Source organism: Aphis gossypii, chromosome 2 (assembly GCF_020184175.1).
Source record: "Aphis gossypii isolate Hap1 chromosome 2, ASM2018417v2, whole genome shotgun sequence".
NCBI classification, from domain to species: domain Eukaryota; kingdom Metazoa; phylum Arthropoda; class Insecta; order Hemiptera; family Aphididae; genus Aphis; species Aphis gossypii.
This window is the reverse complement of record NC_065531.1, coordinates 42,074,241-42,088,168: the sequence shown is the minus strand read 5'-3', so window position 1 is coordinate 42,088,168 and position 13,928 is coordinate 42,074,241. Positions and strand designations below refer to the sequence as shown.

The 13,928-nt window shown below is 26.7% G+C and overlaps 1 protein-coding gene across 10 annotated transcripts; it reads right to left on the bottom strand.

Moving 5' to 3' along the window:
• Positions 1-151: 151 nt before the first annotated feature.
• On the bottom strand, positions 152-13,799 carry LOC114126936 (ral GTPase-activating protein subunit beta). Of its 10 annotated transcripts, XM_050202159.1 has the most exons (30): positions 13,765-13,783; positions 13,570-13,625; positions 11,975-12,202; positions 11,719-11,920; positions 11,551-11,577; positions 11,240-11,404; positions 10,738-10,971; positions 9,860-10,126; positions 9,580-9,738; positions 8,756-8,857; positions 8,460-8,585; positions 7,351-7,691; positions 7,136-7,281; positions 6,978-7,062; positions 6,765-6,909; positions 6,578-6,688; positions 6,226-6,384; positions 5,867-6,007; positions 5,599-5,613; positions 5,248-5,474; positions 3,656-3,763; positions 3,384-3,582; positions 3,078-3,300; positions 2,772-2,991; positions 2,048-2,209; positions 1,694-1,973; positions 1,433-1,627; positions 1,173-1,308; positions 875-991; positions 152-612 (listed from the first exon to the last, which is right to left on the bottom strand). In XM_050202159.1, the coding sequence occupies exons 2-30, from the start codon at positions 13,603-13,605 to the stop codon at positions 492-494; spliced, it is 4,677 nt and encodes a 1,558-aa protein (XP_050058116.1). In that variant the 5' UTR covers positions 13,606-13,625; positions 13,765-13,783; the 3' UTR covers positions 152-491. The 10 variants fall into 10 exon arrangements, with proteins under 10 accessions (XP_050058116.1, XP_050058115.1, XP_027846777.2 ...); XM_050202158.1 differs by having other exon boundaries at positions 13,570-13,799; XM_027990976.2 differs by having other exon boundaries at positions 8,460-8,582; positions 13,570-13,799.
• Positions 13,800-13,928: the final 129 nt, after the last annotated feature.

Below are 13,928 nucleotides of genomic sequence, written 5' to 3'. Positions count from 1 at the left end.
TCATTAATCCTTGTTTTAAAATCTATAAAAACATGTGACATGGTTATATTATTATATTATGACCTGGATATGTACCTACTAGTATTCGGTGTCAGTGAAAAGTGTATCTGGTAGAAATTAACTTAAAATCATGAATGAGAAAAATGCTCACTTTTAAAAAAATGCAGTTAGTTTATATTAATATAAATTTATATAACTTTTTTTTACTCCAAAATTAATCTGATAAATGATTATTTGGAATAAAAATATACACAATTGAGTGACATTTCATTACAAAAAATAATAATAATAAATGGTTAATAAAAATAAACAATAATAAAAATTTGAATTAAAATTAACTAAATATCACAAAATTTGGAATTTAATACACATGATATGGTCATATAACATAAAATTGAATTCCAAAGAATTGGCTTATGTTTATTGTTTTATATGACAAATAAAAAAACAAAAAGCGTGTATTGCACAAGCCACTAAGTAGAAATTATTATTCAATTGGAATTAGCGCTGCTTAATAAATAAGTATAAAGCTCTGGCTTAGTCATCTTCATTTGGTATTTTCCAACAATTTCTTGAATTTTTAGACGCCTACGTATATGACCGGGTTGGAAACTGAAAACAAATAAAAATAATTAATTTTAAATTTCAAAGCTATAATAAATTATTCTTATTTTTAATCAACTGATAACTTTGTTAGAACTTAAACAATGACCTAATCTGATGTCATTCATAACAAATAGTAATTTAATTATACAAGTATTCTTCATTAGTATTGTATTATTGTGTAATTGTTTTAGGCTGTTTAATTTACAAAACATGTTATCATAATATTCTAAATTAAATTGTTTGTTTAGGTTATAGCAATATAACTTACCTGTCATTCTCTAATCTTTTACGCCTACAAATGTTTAACGCAGTTTGTCTGACCATTGTACCAACTACTTGTTTACTAATAACCATACCATCAACTAACGGAGTGGCCAGATTCGTTCTAGAAAAATAAACAGTTATTAAATATAATGTAATTCAAAATTTGTTATTCTAATGATAATATTTTAAAATCGTTAGTTTTCATAAAATAACCTTCCCCCTCCCAATCAGTTTTTATTTTACTAATCAAGTCTGATGAGAGTAACTGATGTACAGATACTCTATTATTTAATGTTATATACCTTCCGATTGGTCCTTGCATTTTCACTCTAAGTAATCCACTCTGTAATGCATGCAGGTATATGACATGTACATCACTTGTATCTTTAATGTGTGACGAAGGTTCAATACCAGTATTTGTATAAGATAGAAGATTTGCTAAAAAAAAAAAATGAAAAATTACTTTTATTGATTTATTTTTACATTATCATAAAATACATTGAATTTTTGAATATATTTAACAATTTTTGAAGATCTAAGCACTGAATGACCAATTACTCACCAATAGGAAAGTTTATATGATCTTCAAAACTCTCAAGCCAAACTAACATTACTGTGGCTGACACATATTGTGGACGTCTTTTAGGTGGTTCAATATGTGGCTGAGTTGGTTTTCCTTTATAATCAAATTCAATAGACATAGCTCTTGTAGTGACTGGTTTTGAATATCTGATATCTCCATGTTGCAAGACATCACCTATTAACATTTAATTTTGAAAAAGTCTAGAGGTAAACTAATAATATTAAAATGTATAAAATATACCTTCAGACTTTTGTAAATTCACGCGTTCTTTATAATTTGTAGGAACGACAAAAGCTATTTCAGAACTTACATCTGCCCAATAGATCACATGAGTTTCACCATTATACAAACTTCCACCATGTGAGGTATTAACATTTTGGTCTTTAGTGTGTTTATTATCAGGTAGATTCCAACTTGTTTCAATACGTCCAGTCCATCCAGGGTGTACACTAACATTAACTGGCCAACCAAGATTAGTTAACATTTCTAAAAAGTTTGGTGAAACTGCTGTGTTGGAAGTCTAAATATATTTAATGCATAAAAGTAGTATTTATTATATAACAATACAGTATTAAACAAGTTAAGGAGAATTACCACATTATTAAGGATGTCCTTGAAATTTGTTTGACCGTCCTTAACATAAAATACATGGCACGTGTCACAGGTACGTGATGGGGTATTATCAAGAATTTCAAGGTCTTTGCAAAAACTTTCATGATGTACATTTAAAGGAACTAATGAAGGGACTGATGATGGCTGAAATTTAAAAGAAAAAATTTTTTTTAGTTGTTTATACAGGGTCTGGCAAAAATATCTTCTATATTTCAAAAGGCAGTTACGAATAAACAAAGATATAGAAATTTATTTTTATTTTTGAATTACAAATACTATACCATTTTACATTATATAAAATAATTAATTAATTTTAAACAATAAATTCCTTAAATGCCGTCTTTTATTATAGATACATTGACAAAGCCTTTCCTGCAAGTTATCCATAACTCACACAAGGTCACCCAATTTTTTCACCTTATGATTATTTTTTCAGGGGATATTTAAAGGCGAAAATTTACAGTCATCACCTCACATCCCTGCAAACCCTTAAGAGCTTATCACCCAGGCAGTGGCTGTCATTATACCGAAAATGACATAAACTTTATGGGAAGGGCTCGTCAATGTATCAACAATAAAGGACGAAATTAGATAGACATAATGTTTAAACTTAAGTTATTATTTTACATAATATAAAATGGCGTTCAAAAATAAAATAATTTTTTATTATATAATAAGCTTTATAATTTTATTCTAATATAATTACGTTTGCATCATCTAGTCTAGATAAAAATCCAAAATGGGATAAAAATAATCTGGCTGTATTGAAATCTGTACAAGGTTGGGGCGGTAACATTTCAGTTGATTTAGGTGAAGGTTCCACATAAGTACTTTCCATCTCCTTTTGTTTTTCAATCAAATTTGATAATATATTATGTTCTTCATCATCAAAAACTAAACTATCTAAACTTGGTATGGATTTATCTCTAAAATTAAATGGAGTTTAATTTTTAGTAAAAATAATTAAAGAAATATATTAGTTATTAAAATTTAAAAGTATAAAAATAAATACATTTTGCAAGTTGGTATTCGTTCTATGCTTTCAGAGAAATGAGTAGTAGATCTTCGTGAGTGTCTATGTCGATTAGGTTCTTCCATTGCTACAGGGCGGCCAGGACAAACATTGTACTGTTTTGTTGATGAAGACCGATGACGAGGCAAATGCCTTAATTGTAAAGTCCAAGCTTGTCGTCCAAATGATCCTCTAATTAAAACTGTCAAAGTTGGCTGTGCATCTAAACATTTAGAATTATTTAATTTTAACTATTTACACAGTACACATTAAATATGTGTTATTGGAATAATAAATTAAATTTACCTTGATTGTTGCCTAAAGGTTCTTCAAAAAGAGCTAAAATGATTGAGTTTTCTAACACAAAAAATCTAAACTTAGATATGGCATGAGATTTGCATTCTACACCATCAGTAGCTATTGAATTACAGTGTTTGATTAATGTTATTTCATCCAATAAACAGGATAGACTTTCAGCACCACAGACAGATGGAAAATAACCAACCTATAATTTATAGTTTAATTATAAAAAGTAAATATCAATAATAATAATAATAATAATAATATATTCTTCTTACTTGTTCTAATATAATAGTAAGTAATGATTCAGCCGCATCTCTTACTCTCATTGAAGCTGGTTTCAGTTCTTTTTCATCTTTCATTTTTATTGGTTCTTGAGGTTTTCCCTATTTAAATATATATATACATATATGTTAAATTTGTATACAATTATACAGACAAAAAAATATAATTATAAAATATTTGTTACAATCAGGGCCAGAAACAGGGCGGGAGGTGCAGGGGAGAGCAAAGTCCTAGGGCCTAGACCTCCAGGGGGCTTGTTGTCTAATATGCCATTCAAAAAAAAAAAATTGTTAATAATTATAATTTATAATCATTAGCATAGTAAATTTTGCTATTCTAAAACAAAACAATATTATGATATATGACAATCCTTAAAGAACAGAAAACAAAACTTTTTTTTGTCTTCTTCAATCAAATCAAACAATTTTGAATTTGATTAATTTACCTAACAGTCATTATACGACATTTCTGACATAGTTTATTTTAAGATTTATGTTAAAATACATAAATAATAAATAATACTGTACAGGAATAATTTATTTTTATATTGTGTGTGCTCTTCATATATCATAATAAGATTATGAGTGTTATGGATTATTTTAACAGTATTTTTTTGATAACAACTGACTGTTTAATGGTGGTAAAATGATACCTCTAAGCACTTAGGAGAACAACTTACAGATGAAATTCAAAGTTTAAAATTGTTATATTCAGTTAATTTTAGTGAAATGAAATTCACTTTGGGATCTTCTCGATACAATCAAAGCTTTAAATCTGGAAAATGTATATCTTAACTTTACAACGGCTCTTTGGATATTTATCATAATTTTTACTCCAACAAGTGCAGACCGCTCTTTCTCAGTAAAGGAATCAAAAAGGTTATACATGTGATTATGTGTGAAGATAGACTATTGAGCTTAGGAATGTTAGCAGTAGTAAAAAAACTATTCAAAACTATCAACTTGGAAGATGTATCAATGAATTTACTATGAAAAAATTTAGAAAGAGCACTTCAATTGAATATAATTGAATATAATCTTTTTTTATGAAGTTAAAAACTGATATTCTATTGAATTTTTCTTTGATAAATAAATAAATATTTTAATTTAACTAAATGCTAGATGTTTTTGTTATACATACACGGGTATCATCACACTTAAATACATAAGAAAAGGCCCAGAGTTGATTTGTCTCGGGGCCACAAATGTTCTATACTCTGTCTAGCAAGAGAATGCGCTGCAGACCGACACATCTCCAAATGTCACCCTGCCGTAGAGAAACTGGTTTCGATAGCAAGAAGGTGCAGTAGGATGCACAGAATCGGCGTGTTCTCTAGCTGGACAGACTATAGTTGGCACTGATTACAATAATAGTAGGGAATCTCTAAAGTAAATATTCTTAAGGAATAAAACATTGTTTGTTTAATAAAAAGTTAGATAATTAGGTGTTGCCACTTGCCTAACATAAATTTCACAGTATTAATGTTTTGAATTAAAATAATGATACAACTACATAATATGTTCTTTCCATCTTACAAACATGTAAATTGTACATAAATTTTAAAATGAGCATATTTATAACTTACATGTGATTTAGTGCCCGATATACCGAGTTCTACTACTTCAATAATAGTATTCAAACAATCTTTATCATCAAGTAGGTAAGGATGAGCAACAATCCAAACTGCAGCACATTGATATGCAGCAACAATAGTGGAATGCAAATCCCGAGAATGAGCTGGCGGTGGTCGCCAACATTGGTAAGTTATATAATCACATAACCATTTTACAGCTCTTTTACATTCCAATGAATCTAAAAATAACATATTCAAGAATATTAATTTAAACTTAAAATAAAACAGAAATATTGAAAAATATAAATACTTATAAAATTATAATTAGTGTTGACCCATAAAAATTATGATATATTACATTACCAGTTAATTTTCTTGCTGCGTGAAACATCAATTATTTATTTATTATTAATTAACAATTAATAGAATTAAAATCTATAAAAACAATTGTATTAAACATATTTTTTATCATTAAATGAATAATTATCTCAAAAACTACAAACAAGCTAATATACAACAGAAATGTTAAATGTAAATATAATTAGAAGTATGAAAATTTAAAAAAAAAAAACAAAAGTATCTAAATGTTAATTCAAATTAATAATTATAAAATGTTAATAAAAATATGTACCTGTTTCTTTTATATGGACTCTAGCCAAACCCATAAGTAATTCTAATGCAGCTAGTGAAATGTTCAAATCAGATTTCCATGAAGAAATTAGTCTATGACATACTAAATATGTAGCTCTAACATATAACGCGTGCGCAGAATCTAAAAAAAAAAAAATTAGAGGAAAAATATGAAAATTATACTGGTAGTTAGAATAAGTTTATTATATTAATGAAAGAAAATAATATTATTTTGTTAATCAATGAACAACAATAGCAATAATATATAATTTATTAAATAAAATATATAAATATTAAATGTACAATTAAAATCTAAATATAGCGCAAAAATAAATAAAACATTTTTGTGAAAATTATTACTTTTGTTTAGAATTGAGAAGTCAAATGGTTCAGCAAAATAAAAGCCTGCTGAATCTAAACTGGATTCAGGAGTTGGTATATTACTTGAATTGCTGTGAGGTAAACTCATCATTTGATCTTGATTACTGGATGGTAAGCTAAATGAACTCATTGTTTCCACTGTGCAAACAAGCGCAAATAAAATATAATACAAAAAAAATAAAAAAACAAACAATTGTGTTAGTTAATTTAAAAAACTACATAATATCAAGCGCAATATTATAAAATAATTATAGATACTGTAATTATGTGCAAAATGTATGTAAAATTTTAAAATTTAGGTACTTAAACTTTCTATAGTAATTACAATTACCCGAAGACAGTAAATTAGATGTTGTATCACTTTGTGCTGTAATATCAGAATCTGCATCATTTTCTTTTTCTTCAAAAATTGCAGAATCTTGTACACACAATAATAACCCTCCTAAAAAATCAAAAATACATATAAAAAAAAAAGTTAAAAATACAGACTATTAAAATACAAAATATTCACATTATACCTAAAAGCATTTGTGAATTATGAGAATCTGATTCAAATTGCAAAGCATTTATAAGAAGATTCATAATGCGAGGTTTAAGTTCTCCCATAATAATAGGTCCTCTTGTATTATTACTAGATACATTCAGTTCTTTAATAACTAAATCCTATGCAAGTACAAAAATATTATTTTCAATAACAATTTAATATAAATAAATAATATAAGTTAAATTACTTTAAAATGTAATGGTAATGCAAGCATAGAAAGTAATAAATGTATTGCTGATCTTCTTAATTCATTCTTAGGGATACTATTAGACCTAAAGATAAAATTATAATATTAAAAATCCATAAAATTATACAATATAAGGTTAGGTATGTATATTTATTTACTTGAGTTTAAGTTCTCGTTCAGGTAACACAAGTTCTAGTGTTTCAATAATATATGGTATGAGAACATTTATTCCATTTAAGTCTAAACGTAAAAGGTCATGAGAATTTAACAATATACTTGAAATAGTTTCATCACATTCGTGAGCCTAATTCAAATAATAATTTAATTAAAACCAATAAAATTATTCAAATAAATATAAATTAAGATTTATTACTTCATTAACGTGTAATCCTTCATAAACTGCCATATAAAATCTTGCTAAATAAACTGGCAAGATTTCTTCGGATGTTTTCTTGGAACAAAATATTCTACATAATGTTCCTATTGCTTCAGCTCGTCCAGGCATATAGCGATCATAATGAAGAACATTACCAGAACTGGAAGTTATAGAGTCAATACTATCAGACACATTATCTGTAAGTGAATTAGGTTGTGATGCGGAAGCTGTACTTCCTCCTCCCATACTACTATATCCACCACCAGAACCGCTACTTCTTATACTAGTTGTATCAAACATGACTGAACTCGGTCGTTTATACATTCTACTACTATCAGCTATAAAAAAATACAAATAAAATTATAGTTGGTATTGTACTTATGTCTAATTTAATTTTAATTCAAACATACACATAAAATCTATAATAATATTCTTTTACAAACATGATTATAATATAGTTTTCAGTCAGTTATTTAATTTATTACATTTGTGTACAACTGAATATCCTATGCTTCAGCTTAGTTTTTACATCACGGGTGTATTTATGTATTAGTTGTCTTAAGAATAGAGTTGAAAACGCCTTTTTTAAATAAATTTGTAATTTTTATAACAATAAAAATTTGTAAAAAGAATGTATTGTGTAAAATATTATATTATAAACAATATAATACAGTCTTTTTTTAAATATTAGATTTAATAGAAATTATGAATGTAACATTTTAATAAACAGTTAATTTCATTAACTGTGTTTTCATTTAACCAACAGTAAATTATTAATTAAACAATTTATAAGCTACATTAAAATGACCACCTACATAACCATGGACTTCCAATTTAATTTTTTTCCTATCAATAGTTTTTATAAAGGAAATGATCTTTGAAATTAATTCTTATAAAAAAACTCTGAAATGGTTTTAGTAAATTTGACAAAAAATGTTGAGAGCAGAAAATCTCTCTGCCACTCATGTGAGCACACTTATGATGACCTATGTATGTATATTGTTTATTTAAGAAACCAAAATGTTTCAATTATATGCAAAACTAGTACATTTTACAATAACACTTTATGTTGTAGTAAGATTATATATTATTTAAAAATTACTTACATGTAGTGGAAGATTTAGGTTTATTAAAATCAACTCCAATTAATGCGGTTTCAAATAACCATTCGCCAAAGAGGTGAAGAATACTGTTACACCGTGGTCGATTTTCAGCAAATATTTTGGGTTCTGCTTAAAATGTTAGATAACATATTTTTAGAACACGTGAAAAATTATTAACTTAGTACAAAATCAGTTAAAACAGTATTTTTCAGTTTATATTTTTAAATTTTATTTGAATTACAATATTATTATATTATGGATGTATACAAATATTAAATAGATAGAAATAAATAAATTACCTGAAATTATGGACGGTATAGAAGTAGTTGAAGAAGATAGTTTATTTGATTGAGTGCTAATACGGCTTGTGGTTAAGCCAACTAAAGATGATTTTGGTACACCTGTGGACAAAAAATATATTTTTCAAACTTAACTTAGATACATTAAGAATTTATAATAGATTTGTTAATAAAATAAAAGATATTTACAATATAAGTATTTAAACATTTTATTTGTTCAATCTTTTATACAAAAAAAATTATTTACTATTATTACTTAATGAAGTTGTAATATGGTTTTATTTTTAACGAATAGGCAATACCATAAAAATATTATGTAAATAAGAGCAATTTTCTTATTTCTTAGAGAATTAATTCTTGTGGAAAACTTATCATAGGCATGCACAAAGTATAGATTTTCTAGGCAGAAGAGAAAATACTTGTTAAAGTCTCTATCCTAGAGCTTTCACCAACTGCCAACACCATCAATCACTTATTAATTATTATAATACATGTATACATATGTTTAAGTTATTCAACAATAAAATTAGTTATTGAATAAAATCTTTTATAATTAATCTTAGAGGGGTTGACACAGATATACTTGAGAAATTTTGTGATTTCATTTATATAACATTTTGCTGTTTATTGATTTATAATTCCATCAAATTTTTTTTATTTGCTTAGCTAGTAATCATCATAGTTGAATATAAAAATTATTTAAACATTTTTTTTCTAGACACATGAAATTGTATGTGCATACCTATGCATATTACCAATTGCACAAATATAGTATAAACTACTTTATTTAATATGACAATTTAATTTTGTGATTAAATATATACCCTTATTAGTAAGTGAAGGTGCAACGCTAAAACTCTTAGCCAATCGACGTTGCGAAGGCGGTGTGTGTGTAACTGTACTTGCTTCTTTTTTTTCCAAAATGTTTCCTGAAGTCCAAGGTAAAACATCATCCCAAATAATAGTAGGATGAGAAACAATGCCTATTTTGAAAAATGTGCATTTATGTTTATATTTACAAAATTAAAGAGGTGCTATTTAAAAATATTTTTTCTTATCACCAAGAATAAGATATTAATAAAATTAAATATAATAAATCCTTGCCTAAAAATGCATCAACAAGTGATGCAATCCCACGTATAGCTACATAAAAGTTGTAAGGCAATACATTTAAACATGGATGATTTGATGGATCTACAAGCCTATGATTGGGGTCAGAGAGTGCAGCTTGGAGAAACTTAGGAGTTCGGCTAATTGTAGTTGGTCGACTGAGATCAGCAGGGTTTCCAATAGTTTGTAGCAATCTAAACCAACTTTGTGCTATAGTATGATTAGACATTCCAGATGGTATCAAGTGAATGTCTTCGTTTGCTAAAATATAAAAATGATTTGATTGTTATTATTCATCAACCAGAAGTCATAATTTATTCAGTGGTGAATTCTCCTAACATGCTACACGTGCACTGCTTATTAATTAATAAAAATGTGCTTACAAAAACTATTCTATCATAAATTATAGGTTATAGTACATAATACTTTATACCAATAATAATGCATTTACAACATTTTCATTGTAATTTCAATTTCAATCATACACATCAATTATTATTTATGAGTAGCATGTATTTAGTATGGCCTTATAGTATTTACTATTTTATACTAGCAGAGCATGAAATAGCAATATATCACGTGCGCTAGTTGTACAGCACTTGTAATTACAAGAAAATACCTATAGTGTTGTGAACCATTCTACCATGTATAATATTATGAAAATATTCTCTATAAGGTTCTTAGCATTCATGGTACTTACCAACTAATGAGTGTTCATTTAATAACATTTTGGCAATGATGATTATTATTATTTGACTGTACTGAGTACAAGTGCACAATAAATGATGTATTAATAATTTATAAATGAGCTTGAGCTATGCCTATGCCTAGGAGTCATCATTCACCACTGAATTTACAAAAACTGTACATACGTATTTTTAACTGTGGAAAACCTGGACCATACATGAATGTCAATACTCGAGCAGTAAGTGCTAAGTTTACACGATTCCATTGATGAATCAAAGCAGTACGATGGCGCCAAGTAACTGCCATTTCTCGCAATGTTTTCCATAATGAAGGCGAAGGAAAGCAACGTGCACATGCTACAAGCCATACTTCTATAAGAACACTTAATACTCGTTCACATAATTCTTCCCCAACATCCTCTGTAAAAATTCAATATCAATAATAATTAAAAAAAAACAATCAAGTCGCAATAATTCAGAAACATTTATAACTGGAATGTTATTAAGCTCTCTAAAGTTATAAGTGATATTTAAGATAACCACACACACACACATATAAATATATATATCAAATTTAGTTTTATTTTTTTTTTTAAGATTTAAGTTATCGAGAACTCAACTGTATTATATTTTAAAGAATAAAAATTAGTAGATCAAACACAATAAAATTATTTTAAATTACTCATACCTTTTACAGTGGGTGGAGCTAACAAAGCATCATTTATCGCCAGAAGAAATAGTAACAAAGCTTCCCAAGTCTCTGGCTCAATAATTTTAGATGTTCTTGATAAATCATGCAATGTTCTTAAGACACGATGACACAAAACTGCTTGGCGATTAATTGCGTCAGTACCTGAAAATACATACAATATTATGAATCATTAAAAAACAATTATAAATACAGTCAAAAACTAAAACAGTGTTATATAAAAATTGCAACTATAATTTTTATTAACCTACATTATTTATTATTATTATATTATTCATATAATTCCTTACCAATATTCAAATACAAAAATGTCCAGACTTGTAACAAAGAAAAACCACAATTTTTTTTCTTAGTATTATAATAATTTTAATAATAGATAAAATAAGTATATTATTAAGTATAATTATTATAAGTTAATTTATAATTAAAATATCTTTGATAAAATTAAATTTATTTACCTTCTCCTTTTCGGGGTACAAATAAATTATAGAAATGTGAAATTATTTTTCTAGCGTATAGATTTGGATCGTTGCATACTGGTTTTGGAACTGATAGTTTTGGTGTTTCATATAACGCTGAAAGCCAATCACAATATATATGAACACAATCTCTAATTGTATCATGTTCAGACAATGGTAAGCTCAATCCATAACAAATAACCTAAAATATAGTTACAATTAATATTTTGCATTATTAATTTTTATATTTACTGACTTCCATACACCAGGTCACTTCATTGTCTTTAGCAAGTTTACTTGGTTCAGGTGGTTGAGTTATGCCTAAATTTGACGACAGTTGTTTGATGACTGACAACACAACTTCCTTTCCTGAACCAGGCGGGAACTTACTTAAAACACTTTGACCAAATTCGCCACAGTTTTGAACTGCTGAACTCAGCGAGGCCCATTCACAATACATACCAGAACGTCCACCAGTGCCCTCCTAAACAGCACAGAAATCATGATTTCAAAGAATTTTTAATAAGAATCAAATAATATATTATTACATATTCATCAGTTACCATCATTTAAGTTTGTACATTTTCTATTTAACTTCTCATTTATTTTTTCCTGGGGTAATAGTTTTCTCACTTTTAATAATTTTAAAAATATTCCATTAAATCATTTAAACCTTCCTTATACTATTGACATTTTAACTTTATTTATCCACGCTTAAACTATATCTAGTTTTATTTTTAAACACTGTTTCTTAATTTTATAGACTTTATTTATTACTGTATTTAGTTGTAATTGTTGAAAATAATGGTTTTTACTATGTAGTTTATCAGATAAAAAAAAAAAAAAAAAAAAAAAAAAAATCATAAACTATTTAATTATAATAAGTTTGATAAATGTATCAGAAACAATAATTAATGTGGATAATTTTATTTTGTAGTATTTGATACAATAAGTAACAAGAATAGCACGCTAATTGTAATGATGTTAAAGTAACACACTACTTAGTATATAACTTATTATAAAACGATTAACATGATATCACTAAAATATACACATTTCAGAGCAGTACTGTGGAGTGCAAAAAATTTACTACTTTGAAACAAAAATCGTCAATATTTCGTTGTTACTTATAACATACTTAATGGTAATTAAAATATTATATTAATTTATACTATGACAATGTCAATAATAATGAGTGTATTTTTTGTGTTTAACCTTATTGAATTTTGTTACTTAACAATGAACAATGAATAATGGTTTAACTGTCAAAATGAGAAAATACTGCAGAGATCTACTAACCTAAATTAACATCATGTTGGGTTCCATCACTGGTTAGCCTCCTTCCTCACATTATTCATTCAAAATTTTACATAAATTATCAAATTTACTTATTGTACTACTTATAAGTAGGTGACCCAACCTGGTCTTTATTTTTTTTTTGTAACATGTATTCTTTAGGAAAAGTGAACCCATCTGTATTATTATTTATTAATAGGATATATATTAAATATTTGTATATAAGTAAATATTTAAAAATGTATGACATATATCATACATGGAATAAGTCTGTTGTCTTAAAATTCAAGAAAAAAGTTATGGGCATAAACAAATAATGACGAAATACTGAAAAAAATATAAGAAAAAAATGGTGGGTTACACTTATACAGTAACATTAAAAAAAAAAAGTAGTATATAGCGAATAGTAATAGCGTTAGCACATACCAAAAAACCAATCAAACATTATTTGGTATTACTGTGACTGCATCTTGTATGTACTTTTATTTAATTGTAATTTTTTATTAACAGCTATTATTGATTACATAAAAATAATAGTTATAATAATATTAGTACCTTCCAGTTCACTCTGTTGAACACTTCTAAATTCATATGTCAAAAATGTTGAATATCTGTCACAATAATATAGTCACTTTAGTATGTTTAACATACTTTTATTCTTCAAATAAATAATATATAAACCGGTCAACCAAGTACAAACTATATTCAAATAGACAATAGTATAAAATAACAATAATAATAATTACGTACATGAAATATAAATACGAGTTTAAAACAATTGGCGCTAATCACAAACGTCAACAAAACTTGTTATCAATAAGCTTGTAAAATGGCACTGTGCTAAATAATAATAACAATAAATACATACACACATGCATACATAAATATATATATATATTCGTAATACACGCATA